Raw genomic sequence first — 19,886 nt, forward strand, 5'->3', positions numbered from 1 at the left:
AACTGGAACACAAAACTTGATTCCTTTAAAGATCTTACATTCAGTGGTGACGTGAATTTCTGACTTGGTACTTAAGCTGTTTTTAAAAAGTGGTCTGCAGATACCTGGTACAGTCAGGCTGAATTCATTTTACTGTCTCTTCCACGGAGCTTGGAAAACAGGCTGAAAAGGCAACTGCGAGAGAAGCGAGTCCAGCTCTGCATCCAGAACTGTGTGGCTTCACTGTCTGCCATTTGACTGATACCAAAAGGAATCATTTTCCAAACCAGGACTGATGGAAACTCAAATCTCAGGCATAACGCACTTTATTTGCCCCACTGGACCCTTGTAAGGGGAGGATGGGAAATTTCCTGAGGAAGGCATCTGTTCTGCAGAAGGCAGGTGGAGGAGTCCGCCTGGAGGTACCAAGGCCTGGAGTGCCATTCAGAGACACAGCTGGCCCAGAGGTGTCACCGCAGACAGTGGCACTGGCTGTGAGGGAGCCTGTCTGTTGGACTGGGCTGGCCAAGGCTGGAACAAGCACTAGCAACACGTGTCCACACGTAAGCCTCTCTGATGCTCATTTGCCAGGCGACTGGAAGTGTCACATGGGTGTGTCGATGCCAGCGCAGCGCCTCTGTACGCCCGCCAGTGCCTGTGGGCCTCCTCTCGTGGGGATCTACTCCCCTGGGCTGTTGGGCCCACGAGCACAGGCAGCCCTGTGATGGGGACTCCGTCTGTGACGTGGGTGTTGAAGCCATGGTTCTCTACCTGTCCTGCACAGCAAAGGCCAAGGAAGAACTGACACGCAGGACCCCACCTGTCTTTGCAGGAAAGACCCTTGTGTGAGGGGCCACTGATGCAGACTCTTCCCACTCTAGAAAAGCTTTATTTTATAGTCTCTGACATCATCCCCTTCTAGCAGGTCACCAGAGTCCAGACCAGAAACTGGTGCCATCAACATGGCCAAGAGGCACTTGTTCTGTGGGTGTGGAAGTCGCCCTTCCTCAGGTGCACAGTGGTGGGGGTCCTGGAGGTAGCTCTCTGGCTTTACAAAGTGAACGGGCTGTTTCCCAAACACTGTGACTTTGCCACCGAAGGGTGGTACCTGGTTTCATTGGCGAGTTTCCAGTATCTCTCCCGCAAAAGGAAGGCTGCACTCTTGGGCTGTCGCTGCCGGGTGAAGATGCCCTTTCTATTCCCCACTGGTCTCTGTGGTGCTAAAAAACAAAGCAGAAAGCACTTGAGGTGACTGATGGGACAACCTGGGAACCAAACTGCAATCAAGCCAGCCACAAAAATTGAGTGTCTGGAGTGGCGGTTGCTTGTTCTGAAGAGTATGGAGCAACACCTTCTAGGCCAGAGCATTTAAACACCACTGCCCTCCCATACCACAGGTCTGTTGGGGGGATTTAAATATGGGTGCCCAGCAAGGCCTGGGCCTCCTGCAGAGGCAGCTCTCCCAGGGGACTGGGATGTAGAGCAACAGGACCTGCAATGTGGCTCCACCAGTGGACGAGTGCTTCAGGTGTGCACCTGGTGACCAGCTACTGGGAAGGCTGAGGGAAGAGGGCTCTGAGCTCAGGAGCCAAAGACCAGGCTGGGTAGCATAGTGAGATCCCGTCTCAAAAAAGACCATTTCTGGGGCTGGGGTTGTGGCTCAGTGGTGGAGAGCTTGCCTAGCACGCCTGAGGCACTGGGTTCAATCCCTGGTACCATGTAAAAATATTTAAATAAAGATGTTGTGTCCACGTACAATTAAAAAATTAATTCTCCCATGATAAGCAAATACCTGGCGCCGCTGCCATGTCAAATGGAATCTATAAGGTGAGGGTCACTACCTCGCCTTGTAGGCCCATGGAAAGGTGACACAACTTGCCCAAGGTCACAGCGTCCCACCACAGAAGGGCCATCCCTGTATCCAGGGCTATGGATCTTAAGCAGCTCGGTCCTTTTTCTGATTCCTCACCTCATCCTGTGTGCTTGTCTGTCCCCCTTCCTTTCGGGTATTTAGTCACACTTGGACCTACCAGAGGCCTGACTTTCTCCATTGCCATGTCCTCTTGCTCACCCAGCCATGTGAAGGTCAAGTAAGTGAGGAAACTAGAAATCTGGAGGCATGGAAGAAAGGAAGTGCTGGCCTGGAACCTCACTGAAGCTGCTCATCCAGCCTGACTCAAGAAGGTGCAGATGGACACCCATATTCAGTACATTGGGACTTACCTTTGGCGAGCCTCCTTTTTGCAAGTTGGTAACATAAAACAGACTGAATTGTGTTTCTTGGACTTTGTACCCTTCTCTGAAATAATAGGTGTATCCAAAATTAGATCCAGTCCCCTGGATCCAGGCAGGGCAAGCTGGCCCTTTTTGCCTCAAGATAGGAGACTCTCTCTTAAGATGACTTGGGAGCAGGTGCTGATTGCGTTGTTGTTGCTAAGCACGGCCTTATTTTCCTAGCAAGTTCTCCGTGTAGCCCACGTGAACTAAGCCCACTCCTTTGTTCCAGCCTTCTTACAACCAGATGCCCAGAACTGAAAAGCTAACCTGAAGAAATGAGAAGTGGTACATTGCACAAGTCATAGGGCCACTTACACTGGTTAGTCATGAAATCGGCAAAGTTCCAGATGAGCTCTCCAACCACATATTCTTTGCGTTTTTGGTCCAGAACCAAATGATACTGCTCTAACAGACTTTTCTGGTACTCCTCAGTGAACATAAGAGGCGGATCCTGGGATTCAAGGCAGAGAGAAGAGTCAGAACTGGCAGAACCAAAAATGTTAGATAAAAATAAAGATCCACTTGACAGTGACCAAAATAACTGTCCCTGCAGTGGGCCATGGTGACTGCAGGACTCAGCTATGGTGTGCTGTACCCCAGAGTCGAACCCATAAGTAGTAGTTACTGTATTTATAAGCATAACTTGAGCTTTGCCTTGTCGTTTTTCCGAATCTGAAAGCCAAATGGCCCTGCAGTGAAGTCTTGTTTAAGCAGCCTCGTCTGAGAATTAGCGTGCCCCCAGTTCTACACACTGCAGTTCCACCTGGAGCTGGCCTGGGCAGCAGCTGCTGGAGCAGTCGTTCATTCAGCAGTTAACCTAGTGTCCACCTGTGTGACTGGCACTGGTGACAGAGCAATAAACAGGAAAGGCAAGCACGCTGCAAGGGGACCAAGCTCCAAGTTAGCACAGGGAAGGGGTATGCAGAGCAGGGCTGGGCAGTATGCAGCACACCTGGCAGACAAGGCCAGAGGCCCTTTCTAGGCTCTCACTGAATGCTCTAGTAGGTGCTCCTATGTGTCAAGGTGCAGGACCTCGTGATGGAAAGATGTTCTTGGGGCACGCAGTCCAAGTGTCCACCTCAAGAGCCTCCTGGGAGATGGGGTCTCTCAGGTGCTCCAGGGTGCAGCAGTCATTCAGAAGAGAAGGCCCTGCTGGGTTTGACTCTGCTCCAGCGAGAGGAGCTGAAAGAGGAGCCAAGCTATGTCCATTTCAAAGCCAAGTCTTCACAAAGTCTAAACAGGCTTCAGCAACTCAGGCCCTAAGCAACTTGTGAGACCTTGTCTCAAAATTTAAAAATAAATAAATGGCTGGGCTGTGGCTCAGTGGTTAAGTACCTCTTGGGTCAATCCCTAGTATGAAAGTAGGGGAGAAAAAAATGCTGAGTCTGAGGGGAGGGGAGGGCAGGGCAGGGCAGGGCAGGGTGCCCGGCGCCTGCTCATGGAGATGGAACTGCACTGTCTAAAGCAGCGGCACAGTCACACAGCTACCTAACCCCAAGTGAAGGCAGCCTTGCCGGGCACAGCTCATGTGTACCTGGAAGCTACTGTTAGGGCAGCACAGATGGAGACATCTCTGTTGTCAGAAAGGGTCTGTCACCCCTCAACCTATTCAGACAGGAGCTGTACACCATGCACTCTCCCCTGCTCTGCTAGTCAGTGGGAGTGGCCTTCTCTGTGAGCAGGATAGCAGAGTCCACTGAGTGAACCAGAGCTCAACAGTGACAGCAGAGGATGACTGGGTGCGGATCATGGTCTGGCTGTGACTCAAGAGTCCACACAGGGCCAGGCAGGTGGCCATGCCTGTAATCCCAGCTACTTGGGAGGCTGAGGCAGGCGGATCACAAGGCTCAGGCCAGCCCGGGAAGATGAACGAGGCTATAAGCAACTCAGAACCTGTGGGGAAAGTGCTGCTGGGTTCAAACCCCAGCTGGAAAAGGAAGAGGTTTTTTAAAAAGAATCACATAAGAAACCCCCCCCACAAGGCAGAGTGGCTAATTTTTGAGGAAGTGAGTCTTCTCCCAAGACCTCGCCCACTCCTATGGGCACTCAGCACTAGTGTGCTGCCTACAGCTAGGACGGGTACCAACAGCTAACCCTGCCTGGGCGGGCAAGGTGGACCCCATGACAGGGGCCAGCCAAGCTGACCCTGGAACTCAGACAACTGGCACTGCTGTGGGCAGCCTAGGCAGGAACAGGGGAGCCTGGGGTACAGCAAAGGGCAGTCAGTGCTCCAGCCCACAGGCCAGCAAGAGCCAGCGCCAGGACACCCACGGTGGGTCAGCCAGCAAGATGACAGGCATTTGGAGGGTGGCTGTCCAGAAAGGAGGCTGCCTCTCGGGCCAGGCAAGGTAGAGGCCTGACCACTGGCAGCAGGGCAGGTGCTGGAGAGTTGGGAGGACCCCCGTCCAAACAAAGGGCGGGGAGGCTGGGAGAGGTGAGTGAAGAACTCTGCCCACCTCGTGGAGGTGAGTGAAGGACTGCACGGCTCTGCTCACCTCGTGGAACCCCGCAATGGTCTCTGCACCATACTCGCTCTGAATGATGGGCTTGTGGTAGGTCCTATACCAGCCCTCAAACTGGGTGCGCAGCTGCAGCTGTATCACCTCCAAGTGCCCATAATCGTGATACCAGGAGTAGTAGCTGTTCACACAGATTACGTCCACATAGGGAGCCTGGGACAGAGTGACAAAGCCTGTTTACTAGCCAGGTTGTGTCAGAGAAGTCACCCAGGGGCCGCAGGAGATGCCCCACAGGTAGGAAAGGCGGCCACGAGTGACCAGGTGGGGCCAGGAGCATGCTGGGCAGGTGCTCTGAGCTGGCCTCGGAGGCCCAACCCTCAGCGGGGTCCAGGACCCTAACCCAGCTGGATTCTGCTGCTGAGGTGGTGCTCCCACATCTTGCCCTGGAGGCCCACTGGATGCAGCTCTTCTCCGAGGACCTAGGGTTGTGCATGCGCTGAGAGCACACTGCGGAGCTCCCTCCCAGCTCACCATGGCGTCCCAAGGTGGCTCCTGGGCTCCCTGGGGAACTGGTGATAGGAGGAGGGGGCCACTGCACAGCGAAGGCTTCTGCACCCAGCTAGCGCACCTAACCTCCCAGGGACACACCTGTCTAGTAGAAGAGGCAGTCCTTCCCGCGGGTCACAGCCCCTTCCTTCCTAGACTGCGGCAGGCAGAAGCTGGGGAGGCTGGTGCAGGCACCACCTTCCTCTGACCCAGACTCCACCAGAGGAGTCTGGCGCTCTCCCTGGAGGCTAAGCACAGGGAGCCCTGCAAAGCCTTCCCCGCCACATAGCAGACCATAAAGGAAGCGCTGCTGCTCAGGCTCGAGGACGCAGCCTGTGCTGCTGTGGAGGTGGTGTTCTGGAGAGGTGGCAAGGGCCTGGGGGCTCGGGGGCTCTCCAACCCCGCCCAGGGGGCCCTTCCTACTGCTCTTACTGTCCCACCTCCTTCCACGCTCCCCCTGGTTCCTGGTGAAGAGCCTTCCCTTGTGCCATGTTTATAGCTCCCACACAAACTCAAGCCCGGAACAGTGGGCCCAGCAGCTCTGAGTGCCTGTCACACAGGCCCCATCTGAAGGGAGCCACTTGGTCACTGCAGGCCCTGCGCAGCTTCTTAAGAACTCAGGTTCCCACCCTGAGATACCTGGGAACCTCAAGATCACATCTGGACTTCTGAAAAGCTTCCCACAGTGACGGGTGCTCAGCCAGGAGGACTCAGCACCCTAGACCTTTGACTCGACTTCTAGAGCTTGTTAACTGGGGTGCAGAGGACGTGGAGTCCAGACTGAACAGAGCACATGGCCCTTGCCCAGCCTCTTTGGATTTAGAAGCCACGCTGGCTGGCTGGCCAGGAAGCGAACTTTGACTATCTGTGGAAATGGCGGGATGCTAACGGAGCCTCAAAGCAGCAGGTATTGGCAAACACCAGGACAAAGGACACGGGCGAGGAAGGTGTGCAGCTCACCCCCAGGTCCCCTTCGAAGTTGGAGTTGGTCACGAAGGTCACAGGCCGGGTGGGATCCAAGGCTTTGGTGTGGGCAATCACTGTTCTGAGCAAGGAAGACAGAGGACAGGCTGTGAGCCTGGGAAGGGCCCTCAGTCACCTCTCCCTCTGCCCCACCTGCCCAGGTACCCGGAGGCCGCCACTCCTGCCCAGGCTCCGCCCCTCCCCAGAAGTGAGCAGGCATCAGTAGGCCTAGCACTGCCCCTGGGCTGGGTAGCGTTGTGAATCTGAGAAGCTCTTGGTGGCAGGAAGGGGGGTGTCAGGATGGGATATTTGTCCATACAACAGTCAGGGCGCTGCCCTGTGCCTGTGCTCAGCAAGGCTCACAGGCTAAGTGCAGAGATCCCAGGAGCAGAGTCGGGCACAGGCAAAGGGACAAGCTAAAAGGGCAAATGACAGCAAGGGTCACGAAAGGGCGGCACATGGGGGACCTCGTCTGGTCTAGAGAATCAGGGGCAGCCTCCCTGAAGAAATGGCACAGTGTGGTGTCAGGCTGACCAGGCAGAATGGAGAAGAGGCTCCTGGTAGAGGGACCCGAGCAGGCTGCCCTGTCCCTGGCCATGCCTGCTTTCCTCCTTCCTTACATCCTCTTCCATTACACCCCCCTTCCCCTCTGAAAGCTGTGGTTTCCACAGGGACACCTTAGACCCACACGTGGGAACAGCCTGCAAGCCCGGTGGGCCTCCGTCCCTGTGTCCAGGAGCCAGCCTCCCCTCCTCCCTGCCAGCCGGGCCGGGTTGGGCCCAAAACACTCCTGGGCTGGGTGCATTTGCCTTGGGGAGTTTCTGTGGCCTGGCACCTCTACAGCAAGGGGTAGCCTGCCACAAGTGACAGCCCTGGGACTAAGAAAGGAGGAATGCCCCCAGGCAGCAGCCACAGCAAGTCCTCTACTTCAGGGAAACTGCTCCAAAGGTGCCACAGTCCTCCGCAGTGACTTGGGGATCGGGGTGGGAGCTACGGGCATCTGGTGAAAGGGAGCATGAATTTAGATGACCTGGACCTGTAACTTTAGCCTGTTACATATGCACACCATTGAAAAACCTGTTTCATTGTGTGCCTACAGTTGGGCACAGTGGCGCACACCTGTAATCCCAGCTATGCAGGAGGCTGAGGCCGAAGGATTGAAAGTGCAAAGCTAGCCTCAGCAAACTGTTGAGGCCTTAAGTAACTTAGTGAGACTCTGTCTTAAAATAAAATGTAAAATCAGACTGGGGATGTGGCTCAGTGGTTGAACACCCCAAGATTCAACCCCCAGTACCAAAAACAAAACAATCAAAACAGTGTGTGCCTAGATTAATTGGCTCTATTATGTCCAACTCCACTTTACAGTTGAAACCAGAGCAGCAGAGAGTGTTTTTATGCCTGGGGTTGGTTGGTTTGGGGAGTTTTTGGTGTGGGCTTTTTGCTTGTTTGTTTTTTAGTTTGGGCAATTGAACCTAGGGGTGCTTCGAGGTACACCCCCAGCCTTTTTTTTTTTTTTCCTAATTTTTTATTTTGAGGCAGGGCCTCCCTAAGTAGCCAAAACTGGCCTCTAAGTCACCATCTTCCTGCCTCAGTCTCTCAAGCCACTGGGATTGCAGGAGCTGTACCACTCAGCTTTCAAGTACTATTTTATAGGTGACTCTCATTTTGTCACCAGCCATGTCTTTAATTTAAAGTTACGGATACCAACAACACTTCAGGGGTGAATGGGAGATACAGGGTCTCACCAGGTTGAAAACCTCGACTGGTGTGTGGAGCCCAGAGCTGATCCAGCCCAGCCAGGCTCCGCTGAGGCGGAGGCAGCACTTACTTCAAGTAGTAGCCCGCGGGCTTCAGGGAGGAGGTGGGCTCGTTGGCCACAGACCACATCACGACTGCCGGGTGGTTCTTGTCCCTGCGCACCAGCTCCTCCATCACCTGTAGGTGGTGCTGCAGGGACGCATTGCCGTAGCTCTGGCTGCAGAGCAGAAGAGGGCGTCGGCAAGGCCGGCCGCGGGGACAGGCTGCGGGACGGGCAGGCAGGGCTGGAGGGCCACACTCACGGCAGCACGATGCCCACGCCCGGACACTCGTCGATGACCACGATCCCGTAGCGGTCGCAGAGCTGCATCACCTCCTCGGCGTAGGGGTAGTGGCTGGTGCGGAAGGCGTTGGCGCCCAGCCAGCGCAGCAGGTTGAAGTCCTTCATCAGCAGGGCCCAGTCGAAGCCCTTCCCCCGGACCTGGGCACCCCCACAGAACAGAGTGACGCCCGCAGCCAGGGCTGGCCCGCCACAGCCAGAACTGCGACTGGACTCCAGCCGGGCGCAGGTGAGCTGCCCTCCAGGGCCTCAGGCCACTGAGGCAGGTGGGAGGAGGGGATGGTGACAGAAACAGCCCCCCAGAGCACAGGGCTGCAACTCACATCTGAATCCTCGTGTTTGTTGACCCCGTGGAAATAGAAGGGTTTCCCATTAATGAGGAACTGGCTCTCTGTGACTGCCACGGTGCGAATCCCGACGGGGAGGGTGTAGAAATCGGCCACTGGCCCGGCCTCGGTCTGCACGGTCATTCGCACCTGTGGGGGCCAAGCAACCACAGCTGCAGAGTGAGCGCACAGGCCAAGCCCACCGCCCTGACAGGAAGGCCCCATTTTTCGTGGTACTGGGGGCTGAGAGCAGGCACTCTGCCACTGAGCTACATCCCCAGTCCCTTTTACTATTTGAGACGGGATCTCGCCAAATTGCTGAGGTTGGCCTCAAACTCCTGCCTCAGCCTCCTGAATAGCTGGGACTGCAGGCCTGAGCCACTGCACCCAACTGGGAAGGTCCCTAGTACACCACAAGCCCCACCTTTGGGCCTGCAAGCAGAAACATCTCCTAAAAGTAAGAGGTTCTGCTTTTTGCAAAGAAGAATCACCCCAGCCCTTCCCCTTGGGCCTGCTCTTCAAAGCTGGGCCTCCCCACCAAGGGATGAAAAAAGAAAGCCCAAGGGACCAAGCCAGCTCGCCCACCTGTCCTAGGCCTGCTGAAGCCAGGGCCACCAGATGGGGGTAAAAGGCCTCCTTCAGCGCCAATCCTAAACCACCCTTACCTCCAGTGAGTACAGGTAGGCAGGGTGCTCATGCATCAGGTATGGCCACCAGAGATGGGCTGCAGGCACCTGCAGCTGGCCCCGGCCCCCTTCGCCATAAGCTACCACTCTGCCGTCTGCATCCAGAAGACGCACATCCAGCTGCACATGTTCACTGCCCTGGGTGAAGATCTGGTAATTCACCAGCCCTGCAGGGAACAAGAGATCAGGACAGGGAGGGTAGACTAATCACACAGCCTGCAGCCACCACCTGGCCTGGGGGGGGGCGGGGGGGGGATTCTCAATGGAACTCAGTGTGCGTGAGAGGAGAGGGGGGCACAGGACCCTCATCCTGAGCTACACCATTTTAGGCAGGACCCCACCTCTCCCTGAGCCTCCTGTCCTCAAAGTGAGGTCAACCAGGTGATTTCTCAAGGCCTTGATGGTTCTCATTTCAGCTTTTGAGTAGATGGGAGCTTGTGGGGGTCCAGAGCCCTTTTCCTAGGATCTTTCCAAAAAGCGAATAAAGCCTCTCTAGGCCCAGCTGAGGGCAGAGGCTGCCAGGAACCCTCACCAGTGTCTTGGTCCACTCCAGTGGTGACCGTGATGTCGTCGATGTAGGTGGTAGGCGTCGTATAGAGTGTCACAGACCGATGCAGTCCCGCATAGTTGAAGAAGTCAAAGTTTATGTCCTGGACAAAGTAGCCCTTAGGATACCTGGGTGGAGGACAGTGATCATGTGTCCTTGCTCTGGATCCTCTGACCTCAACTCACATCTCCCTGGCCTCCCCAGATCTAAGGCCTTAATTCTGCAAAAGCCACCCTGTTCCCAGCAGGAAGACCTCTGGGCAGGTGGGAGGGGGACCAGGGGACAGGCTGCTGCTCACTTGGAGGTATCGGTCTTGTAGAGGATGGTCCCTGGCGGCAGGGTGTGGGGGGTGAGTGTGTTGTTGATGGCGATGGTAATGCGGCAAGAGGACAGGGGACCACTCTGCACCAGCTTGCTGATGTCAGCCTCGAAGGGGAGGTGGCCCCCCTCATGCTCTGCCACATGGACCCCGTTCACCCACTGCAGACACAAGGAGGGCCACCAGGCCAGAGCTTAAAGAGGGGGCCCTGCAGTCTCAGGTTCTCCCTCACATAAGGACCCACATGTAGGGGCCAAGGGGCCTGCCAGAAGCCCCCTGCCACACCAGCCTGGTGGGAGGAGGGTAGAGCCAAAGGAGATTAGGCAATGTGTCCCACCTGCAGCTCAGACCCAATACTGGGGCATGAATGTCCCCCTACTGTTCCACCTAGACGGTGGGCTATCAGGTGACAGTTGGGAGCCAGGCAACCCCAGGCATGCTCAGCAGCATGACTGCCCACCCCCTGCCTGCTGCCCCATGCACTGACCACAATGGCATAGTAGTGAGCGCTGCCAATCCTCAGCACCACTCTTGTGCCCAGGTCTTGGGTCCACCGCTGAGGCAGGACTGCCTCCCGTTCGTACCACACCCAGCCAACAAAGCTCCGAAGCTGTGCATCTTGGCCTACGTCGTTGAAGCTGGAGGGGACTGGCATGTCCAGGGTGGGCCCCGACTGGGAGAGAAGAGTCAGGTCAGGTCCAGTCCCCTAGGCCCTAGGCCCACCGTCCTGCACTGCCACACTCCCCAACACCTGGCACAGCTCTGACACACAAAAGGGACTATGAACAGATGGATCACTTGCTGGCCTCAGCAATGCCAGTATGGTTTGTGGGGAGACCGTGTTGGTCAGAAGAGCTTCCTCAGGGCAGAGAGCACCAGGGCCAAGATCTCCATGGATCAGGGTGAGCCAGGGGTCAGCTCGGCCAGGGGCAGGAAGGGCCACCCCCTGCGACCGGCTGACAAGAGAGGAAGGCTGGCAGGGCCGGGCCCCTAGGCTGAGGAAGCCCCGGTCGGTAATGCTGGCGGCAGGCCGGCTCCTCACTTCCTCCTCTGCTGAGTGAAGTGGGAAAGAGAGAGGAAGCCGCGGGCGCCCTGCTGGCCCAGTCTGCGCACCCGCACGCGGCCGGGGAGCTGGGCAAGGGTCCTGGTGGTGGGGGGCCAGCACCCGTACTCTCCCTGAGCGCTGGAAGCCACGGTCCCTCTTGCCTGGGCCAAGGTGGCCCCAGAAGTCCAGGCTGGCCCCTGCCGCGCCCCGCTGCGCTCTGAGTCGTGGACACCGCTCGGCAACGCCGGCCGCTGGGGCGAGCCCGCCCGCCCTGCGCTGCCGCGGCCCCCGGCCCGCAGACCCCGCGCCCGGCCGCGGCCCCGCCGTGCAGCGCGCACCTCGCGCAGCGGCCGCCGGTACCACTGCTGCTCAAAGCCCAGGCGCCGGCCGTCGGAGAGGTCGGCGCGGAAGCTCCAGAGCCCGTCCAGGTCCTTGCGCTCGCGCGACGGGCTCTCGCGCGGGTATAGCATCCCGCCCCGCAGCGCCAGCGCGCAGCCCCAGAGCAGCGGGCCCAGCGCCCAGGCGCCCGCCAGCCTCCGACCCATGGCTCCGCGGCGCCCGCCGTCTGCCGGACCAGGGCGTCACGTGGCCCCGCGAGGCCTCCCGCGCGTGCGGGTCCGGGGCGCGCGCTCGGGGCGGAGGCAGCTCCCCGGCGCCCCCCGCGGAAGGCCGGGTGCTTGCAAGGAAGCATCCCAATCTCAGGCCTGGTGTCTGCGAGGTCACCGCCCTCCTCGGAGCAGGGACCCTAGGCAAGGTCACTGCCCAACTCCTGGGCCGGGACCCAACGCGGGTCCTCGCCTAACCTGGGGCCGAACCCAGCAGGCGGGAGATCATTGCCCTCCCTGGGGCCTGGACCCAGCCGGCCCAATTGCACAAGGTTTCCGTGTGTTTGTTCTGACTTCAGGTCACCACAGCAGTCTTCTGATGCTGGACTTTGATGCTGAAAGTGCAGTCCCCAGAAGAGTGAAAATGTAGAAGCCGACAAAGGATGAACAGTCCCCGAATGCTTGCAATGTGAAATAAGCGGAATATGAGGCAAAATAAATACAGTTTTCTGGGGATAAACCCAGGGCGTCTGGCATGCCAAGCAAGTGTTCAACCACTAAGCCGAAAAAAAATAGGGTAGAAGAAACAGGACAGGTAGAAAGAACCCAAAGGGAAGGAAAAAGGGACTGTGGCTTTAAATCCAAAAACCCCGTGAACTCCCCAACCTTCACCTCCAGGTCTGTCTTTTTCCAGGCCTGAGTTCTTAAAGAGTGCTGTCAGTCCACTTAATAGGTACTTACTTATTAAATTTGTTTTCAGAATGTGCTTTTATTTATATGTGTTGGATATGGAAAATGACAAACTCCAAACAGGGACAGGGAATGAGGCAGAAGGCAATACGTTGATCCTTTCCTAGTACAATCTTCCCCAGTGACAAGACAGGTCCCCAGGAGGAGATATCCATCAAGTCTGAAATGACAGTCTCTGGGAAGAGGCAAAGCATTGATCCTTCCCTAGACAAATCCTTTCCCAGATACCGACCACTGACCCCAGACCCTCCATCTGGCTTAGTAAAGATAAATCCCAGATACTGAAGCAGGACTCCAAGATGGCAGAGGCAGGGTACAAGCTGGAGGTGAGTCATGTCCCTGTTTACAAGTCCTATGGATGTGAGACTTCCTGCCACAGGTTGGGTATTCGGAAACCGGACACTTGTAATCAGGCATCACAAGGTAACCAGTGGGAGCAGATGGGGTAAGGTCCTCAATTCTGTCTCCACAGGGAAGAGAGCATAAAAGACCAGGGTTTCTGGACCTGGGGCCATGAGCCCCTGTGGGCCACTGCACCTGCCTTATGAGTGCTACTTCCGCCTTCCCCTCCATAAAGTGCACTTGGCTTATTCCTTCTGTGTGTCTTGCTCAATTCTTTTTTCACATCCCCAAGAACCTGGACCCCAAGTGGACACCCAGACATAACAACGCCATTCCACTCGTCCCTCCAGTGGCCTTCCCATGCCCTCTATGAAATTTCCCCAGATCAGTGAGCCTATTTTGCAATTCTGTGATTCTTAAAATTCAAATCCATGAATGGGGTTGTGGCTCAGTGGTAGAGCACTCACCTGGCACATGCAAGGCCCTGGGTTCCATCCTCAGCACCACATAAAAATGAATAAACAAAATAAAACTATTGTGTACAACTAAAAAATAAACATTTTTTTTTAAAAATTCAAATTCATTCTTTATTTCTCCATTTTTCATTTTTATTTTTTAAATTTTTTTAGTTGTTGGTAGACCTTTGTTTTATTTATTTATTTTTATGTGGTGCTGAGAATCAAACCCAGTGCCTCACACATGCCAGGCAAGTGTGCTACTGCAGAGCCACAGCCACAGCCTGAATTTTTTTTTTATTATTATTGGTTCCTCTACCCACTTTTAAAATTGAATTATACTTGCTAACCATGCTAGTGCTGTTCACCAGGTATTTACTTTCTTCCCATTTAGGCCCAAGGTAGTATTGCATGCTTTCGCTCTTTGATATTGGGGTGGCTGTGTGACCATTTTGATGAATGATATATAAATAGCAGAAAGTCCTAAGAGGAGCCCTGGCTCTGGCATCCCTTTCTCCTGTCTGGTGATCCTGGAAGCACCTGTTGAAACCCAGCCTCCCTGGGGTCCCTTCCAGCCAGCACTGAATCCACAGTGGAGAGGAGGGAGTTGTAATCCAGCACACCAGCCCCCTGCTGCAGCCTGACCAGGAGGTTACTGTTGTTACTCCCACTCTCCAAGCATGCTAACCCAGACCCAGGTGGCCTGTAAATTGGCTGACACCACAGAGCTGGTGAGGAGCACAGGTGGAATGTCAACCCGATCAGATTCCAAGTATTGTGCTACCCCTCGAAATCCACGGTGTCCCTCCAACACTCTCAGACCCATGTTTGCAAAGGGAACCAACAGAGTTGTGGGCTTTAACTCACAATCGTACGTGCATAGGGGAAAGGAACTGCCAATTTTCATCCTCTGGGTGGACAGTGGTTTTTTGTTTGTTTTACTTATTATTATTTATTATTATTATTTTCATACAAGGGATTGAACGTAGGGAAGCTCTATGCTGTGTTACATCCTCAACCCTTTTTAATTTTTTTTTTTTTTTTTTTTAAACAGGGTCTCACCAAATTGGGGCAGCTCTTCTCAAACTTGAGATCCTCCTGCTTCAGCTTCCCAAATTGCTGGGATCGACATAGGCTGGTGCAGGATGATGTCAATTGGTATTTTAACATTGATACCTGGACAATAATTATCGAGTACAACAAGCAATTAGAAACTTTAGATATTAAAGGATATTTTTACAAGATCTAAGAATAACTTCTAAAGTATGTCTTAAAAGATCTTCTCCTCTTTGTAGAAATATTCCCAAGGGCTTTTTATTGTTTAAGATAAATTTGATGGAGGTCTAGTTTACATATTAAAATGCACTCATCCTAAGGTACCAAGGGGACTTGGTAAATGTGCACACCTGAGCACACCTGATACCCACTGTCCACTCCAGGCTCACAGTCCAGTTCTCTCCTGGCACTTCCCAGTCCATTTGCCTCCCACTCTTGACCTGGGCAACCGCTGGCTCCTTCTTATCACTGTTGATTCCGCTCTTCTGGAGCCTTACATGATAAATCCTGGGTGTCTAGCTCTTTCATGCAGCACACATTTTAGATCCACTGCAAAATGGTATGTGTCAGTCTCCTATTTCCACGGACAGCTTTTAACCACAGATCCCAGAAGGAGACTCCATTCTGGACAGGACATTCATGAATGCTTCAATTCCACAACTTAGCCTGCCTGGGGAGGCTGAGGCAGTAGGCTGGAAAGTTCGAGGCCAGTCTCAGCAACCTAGCAAGGCCCTGTCACAAAATTTAAAGATAAATAAAAAGACTTGCAGGTTTATGAATACAGAAGGGAGAATGCTGAGCCGGTCTGGGGAGGTCGAGCCCCTGGCAGCCGGAGACCCAGGGCCATGAGCCTGCAGCTGGCTGAACTGCTCCTCAGGCAGCAGCAGGGAGGAGCACCAGCTGCAGCCCACGCGGGGATCGCTGGCCCTGCAGGGTGGGTCCAGTGGTCTTTGCCGGTCTAGGCCTGAGGCTCTCGGGTCCACTGTGGTACTGGCCAGTGGCTCAGGGGTGGAGCATTCTTGCGAAAGTCCGCACTTTGCTCGGATGAGATTTTGAGCCCATCATACTGCTCCCCTTGGCAGCCACTGGAAAGGAGACGTGTCCTCTCTGTCTTCCTGAAATTCATGCCCTGAAGCACCTGCGACAAGACTGGACTCCTCCTGTCGGCCTGCCCTGCAGTTGTCCTCAGGGAGCTAAGAGCAGGACTAGAGTCCTGGCGGCTCTGCCTCCATTTTGCATCCGGCTCTTGGGCTCTGGGTCCCCTTGGATTCCAGAGAACCCCCCAACCTGGGCAGCAGCAGCAGCTTCTGGTCCTGGACAGGCCCTGCCTGGGTGCTCAGATGGGATTAGATCTGTGGTGGGCAGTAGTGAGAGTCCTCCAGCTGAGCAAACCCCACCCTTGCCCCATCCCCTCTCTAAAACCTCAGTGTCCCCCCAAGCCCCCTGGTCTTCAGTCAGGGCAACGGCACTGACTGAAGTTCCTTTAGGCTTCACCAGGACCCTCTGTTTGGTTTTGGGGGTGATGGTCATACCTGATTTGTTGGGTCCCCCAGGCCAGGCCTCTGGCCTAGGACTCCGGTAATACTCACTGTCTGATTTTTGCTAGCAGCTAGACAACTGAACACAGGGCTGAGGAGCTCCAGACCTACCCCCTGGGTAGGAGAAAGGCAAAGGGAATTTTAAGGAGGAGGGTACGAGGATAAGGCTCTTACCTGACTCGGGGTGTGTGACTTAGCAACTGCTAAGTCACCTTCTTGATGCACAGAGCCTTCAGGTTGACCTGTCTGGGCATGTTTCTGAGGGCCTGCTAATATCCAGTTCCCCACACCCGCTTCCTGCCACAGAAGCCAGGCATGACCATGTCAGGCTTTATCCAGATCTCTGCATGTGGCTTCGCGGGGCTGTAGATCACCCTGTTCACCGCAGAGAATGTTCCATTGTGTGAGTGTAGCACAATTTATTTCACCCTTTCCCTGCTAATCATTTAGGTTGGAACTTGTGTGATCAAAGCTGAGATGTACATTCCTGTCCCAGCTCATGAGTGAGATTTCTCCAGCGATGTCCTTGGAATGGAGCTAGGGTCCCAGGGGTGCATGCCCCTTCACTGCTGTTGCTGAGAGCACTCTCAGTTAGCCTTTCATTGCTGTGACCAAAATATTTGGCAAGAACAACTTAAAGGAGGAAAGATTTATTTTGGCTCACGGTTTCAGAGGTTCAGTCCATGGTTGGTGGACTCCACTGCAGAACATGGCAGAGGACATGGTGGGGCAGGCTGCTTGCTCAGGAAGGCCAGGCAGCAGAGAGAGAGATGGGAAGGATCTGGGTGGGACAGGGTTCCCAAGACCACATCCCTGTGACACACCCATCCACCCAGTGCCACCATCGATCCACCCATTCAGATTAGGAATGCGTCAGATGGGCTGATCCACTGAGGATGTCCAGCCTCCCCATCTCCAAGCACAGCTGCTCCGCTATCATGACAGCTTCTGGGGCTCCAGATGCAAGTCACGGCGCTCTCTGTGGGGCCTTGTGCAGGGGGCCCTTCACTTCCAACCACCCTACAGAGAGGACACGTCTCCCTGGTGCCCCCTGGGCACAGCGCAGGCCCCAGCAACTCCTCTCACCACTGCTGCTGGCTTCCGCGCCACATAGATTTCACTTACTTATCATGGCTAGACCCTCTTGGTCATTTTTTTTTTTTTAGTTTTATTTGTCATTATTATATATTTGAACCATAGACTCACCATACTTTTTTTTTTTTTTTTGGTACCAGAGATTGAAACCAGGAGCGCTTAACCACTGAACCACATCCCCAGCCCTTTTTATATTCTATTTCTGAACAGGGTCTTGCTAAGTTGCTGAGACTGACTTTGAACTTGCGATCCTCCTGCCTCAGCCTCCCAAGCCGCTGGGATTACAGGCGTGGCCACTGTGGAAGGCCCTTTTTGACCTTGAGTCTGTCTTAAACAGCTTTTCTGTGCACCCACCTTACCTTTCTGGCCACTGGTCATACTTCTCCTTGGTCCCAGAAATAGCTGCCCAGGTGGTCTCTGAAGCCCTGAATTTTTTTCCCCCCTCCTGGTCATCCTTCCTAGTGAGGCTCAGAGATCAGCTCTTCTATTCACCCTCCCCCATAGAGGGAGCCTCCCATTGGGCAGCCGCTTGCACTGGGAGCCAGAGCTGGAACTGGGGTCCTGGCTGTGTGGTGCTGGGCTGACTGTGAGTCTCTGGCAGTCAATGTTCCTACTGGTTCTGGAACTATAATGGCAGGAGCACAGAGCTGTAAAGGTCATCTGCGTGTGGGGCACCTACTGAACTCCAGCCGCCAGTAGGACAGCAGCCCCCATGAGCAGACTCTGCTAAGGGGTCTGCAGGAGACAATAAAATGTGGTCCTTCTCTTTGCCCCATGAAAGGGTCCTGGAATTACCTACATCCAAAGCACCTTCCAACCAGGGGAACTGAAAGTGACAGAATACGCCTCCTGGTGGTGAGGGGCGCCCAGCAGAAAATGCCCCCGCAGGGGCCGTTGGGGCACCGCCTTGAAATGACCACAAGACCCAGCACTCTCAGCGGACCAGGGCAGGGACTTCTCACTGATGCTTTGGGGGATTTTTTTTTTCTAAGAGATCATTTAAATTTAAATTTTTAATTGAATGTAAGAGTCATATATTTTATGGGCACCAATGTGATGTTGGGATTTGTGCACATCGTGGAATAATTATATTAAGCTAATTAACATGTCCATCACCTCGCATCTTTTTGACAACGAGCATATTTAAAATTTTCTATTTCGTAGCTTTGAAATAACGTGTTGTTATTAAATATGGTTAACAAGGAGCGACAGTAATCAACTGTGATTCGTACCCCCGGTCGGCCCCGGAGGGACGTGGTGTTGCGTTTTCAGAACGCGGCCATCAGGTCTCGAGTCACGGTCTCTCTGCAGCTGGACAGCGCGCCTTCTTCACTGGCTTGCGAGTCTCTCCCTGCTGTTCCGTCTTCCTGCACCAAAGCGGAGACTCTAATGAAGTCCGAGTCAGCGCCTCGTCGCAGGTCACGCTTTTCTTCCAGGTCATTCTGGATTTCCGCAGAGCCCGCTGCGCAGACCGCGGCCTAGCCCACCCACAGGGGCTCTGGACCCTCTGCCCCACCTCCCCTCCGCTTGCCCCCGCGCCTATCCTGCTCCTTCCTCCCTCCCGGGTGCTCTGGCCCTTGGCGACAACCCGTGTCCCCCAGGGGGTGAAGACCCTGGAATGTTAACGGACCGGTTGCTGAGAATTTCTTCATTCCTGCCCAGTTTGGCAAAGGAAGCGCTCTGCACGTTTGCTTTTGAGCAACTATGTAATGCACACACCATAAAAGGCACCCAGCTCATGTGTGTGGATGAGCCGCCGGCACTGCAGAGGTCCAGGACGCTTTCCCAGGGTGCTGGTCCCGCTCCGCGCCCTAAGCAGGCTCTCGCCTACCAATGGTGTCCCTAGACCTGGCTGTTCTAGATGCTTCACTTCGCAGGAACAGCGATTTGCTTTTCTCTGTGCTCACACTCAACACGGAACACTCTGTGACCAATCTGCAGATACAAACTGGGTAACCTACAGTTTTATTGTATTCTTTAATTTTTGCAGTTTGGGGGATTGAACTACATCCACAGCCCTTTCTTTAAAGAAATAAATAAAAATTGAGACAGGCACTCACTAAGTTGCCCAGGCTGGCTTCCAACCTGTAATCCTCCTGCCTCAGTCTCCTGAGTAGCTGGGATTACAGGCAAGAATCGTGTGCCATGCTCTCCTTCAATTTTTTTTTTTTTTTTAATAAAGAGCAGATGTTTATATCTTGCAGTCCTGGAGTCCGGGGAGGCCTGGGTGAGGAGCCAGAGTCTGGGGAGGGGCTTTGCTGCATGGTGCTGTGACCCTATAAGGTTCAGTTCCCTGCCACCATGGAGGCAAAGGATTGAGGCAGAATGAGAGAAAACACTTCATCAACAAGCCTGCTTGCTGGACATGGTTGGCTCTTGCCTTCCCAGGATCATCTTGCCCTTCTTCCTATGGAGGATCTCTTCAGGCTTTGCCAGGGAAGGTGTGTGGGTGCCAGATGGGCAGCCCCTGGGCTGTGGGTGTTTCTGACAGCAGCCCTTTCCACAGAGGCCTGAGCACCTGCTCTGGTTCTCCAGGCCCCCCAGCTGCAGCCCAGGGACCTGAAGAAGATATAAATGGCTGTTTCTGTACTGACCAAAGTGGCTTAGCTGTGTTTTGTCGGTCAGTGTTTTGGGCAAGCAACCTTTGACACTGAAGGACAATGACTTGGTCAAGTGACACAGGCCTTGCTCTGACAGGGCTTCAGCCAAGGGGTCTGCACTGTTCCAGGGGGCCAGGTTGCCCCCTGAACAGGGGAAGTATGCCTTTATTGATTTCTGGGGTGGGCTGAATCTGATGAGTTTTCATCGGCCTGGGGTATGGATTTTGGTTTTGGATTTGGTTTTTGGCACTGGCCATTGA

The 19,886-nt window shown here is 54.5% G+C and overlaps 1 protein-coding gene across 2 annotated transcripts; it reads right to left on the reverse strand.

The window, feature by feature from the left end:
- Positions 1-289: 289 nt before the first annotated feature.
- Positions 290-11,827, reverse strand: Gusb (glucuronidase beta). Of its 2 annotated transcripts, XM_076840127.2 has the most exons (12): positions 11,584-11,827; positions 10,688-10,873; positions 10,180-10,361; positions 9,867-10,009; positions 9,314-9,501; positions 8,646-8,798; positions 8,285-8,463; positions 8,053-8,199; positions 6,222-6,306; positions 4,752-4,928; positions 2,572-2,707; positions 290-1,199 (listed from the first exon to the last, which is right to left on the reverse strand). In XM_076840127.2, the coding sequence occupies exons 1-12, from the start codon at positions 11,788-11,790 to the stop codon at positions 1,030-1,032; spliced, it is 1,953 nt and encodes a 650-aa protein (XP_076696242.2). In that variant the 5' UTR covers positions 11,791-11,827; the 3' UTR covers positions 290-1,029. The 2 variants fall into 2 exon arrangements, with proteins under 2 accessions (XP_076696242.2, XP_076696244.2); XM_076840129.2 differs by lacking the exons at positions 10,180-10,361; positions 11,584-11,827 and having other exon boundaries at positions 10,688-10,778.
- Positions 11,828-19,886: the final 8,059 nt, after the last annotated feature.

Source organism: Callospermophilus lateralis, chromosome 19, assembly GCF_048772815.1.
Source record: "Callospermophilus lateralis isolate mCalLat2 chromosome 19, mCalLat2.hap1, whole genome shotgun sequence".
In the NCBI taxonomy this organism is placed as follows: Eukaryota; Metazoa; Chordata; class Mammalia; order Rodentia; family Sciuridae; genus Callospermophilus; species Callospermophilus lateralis.

What these genes read in the sequence shown, in the direction of transcription:
- Gusb (XM_076840127.2), bottom strand. Translation starts at nt 11,790, where the DNA reads ATGGGTCGGAGGCTGGCGGGCGCCTGGGCGCTGGGCCCGCTGCTCTGG. An exon ending in ACTTCGAAGGGGACCTGGGG is followed by an intron (nt 4,929 to 6,221) that starts GTGAGCTGCACA and finishes ACTCTGTCCCAG; the next exon opens with GCTCCCTATGTGGACGTAAT. An exon ending in CCATTGCGGGGTTCCACGAG is followed by an intron (nt 2,708 to 4,751) that starts GTGAGCAGAGCC and finishes CTTGAATCCCAG; the next exon opens with GATCCGCCTCTTATGTTCAC.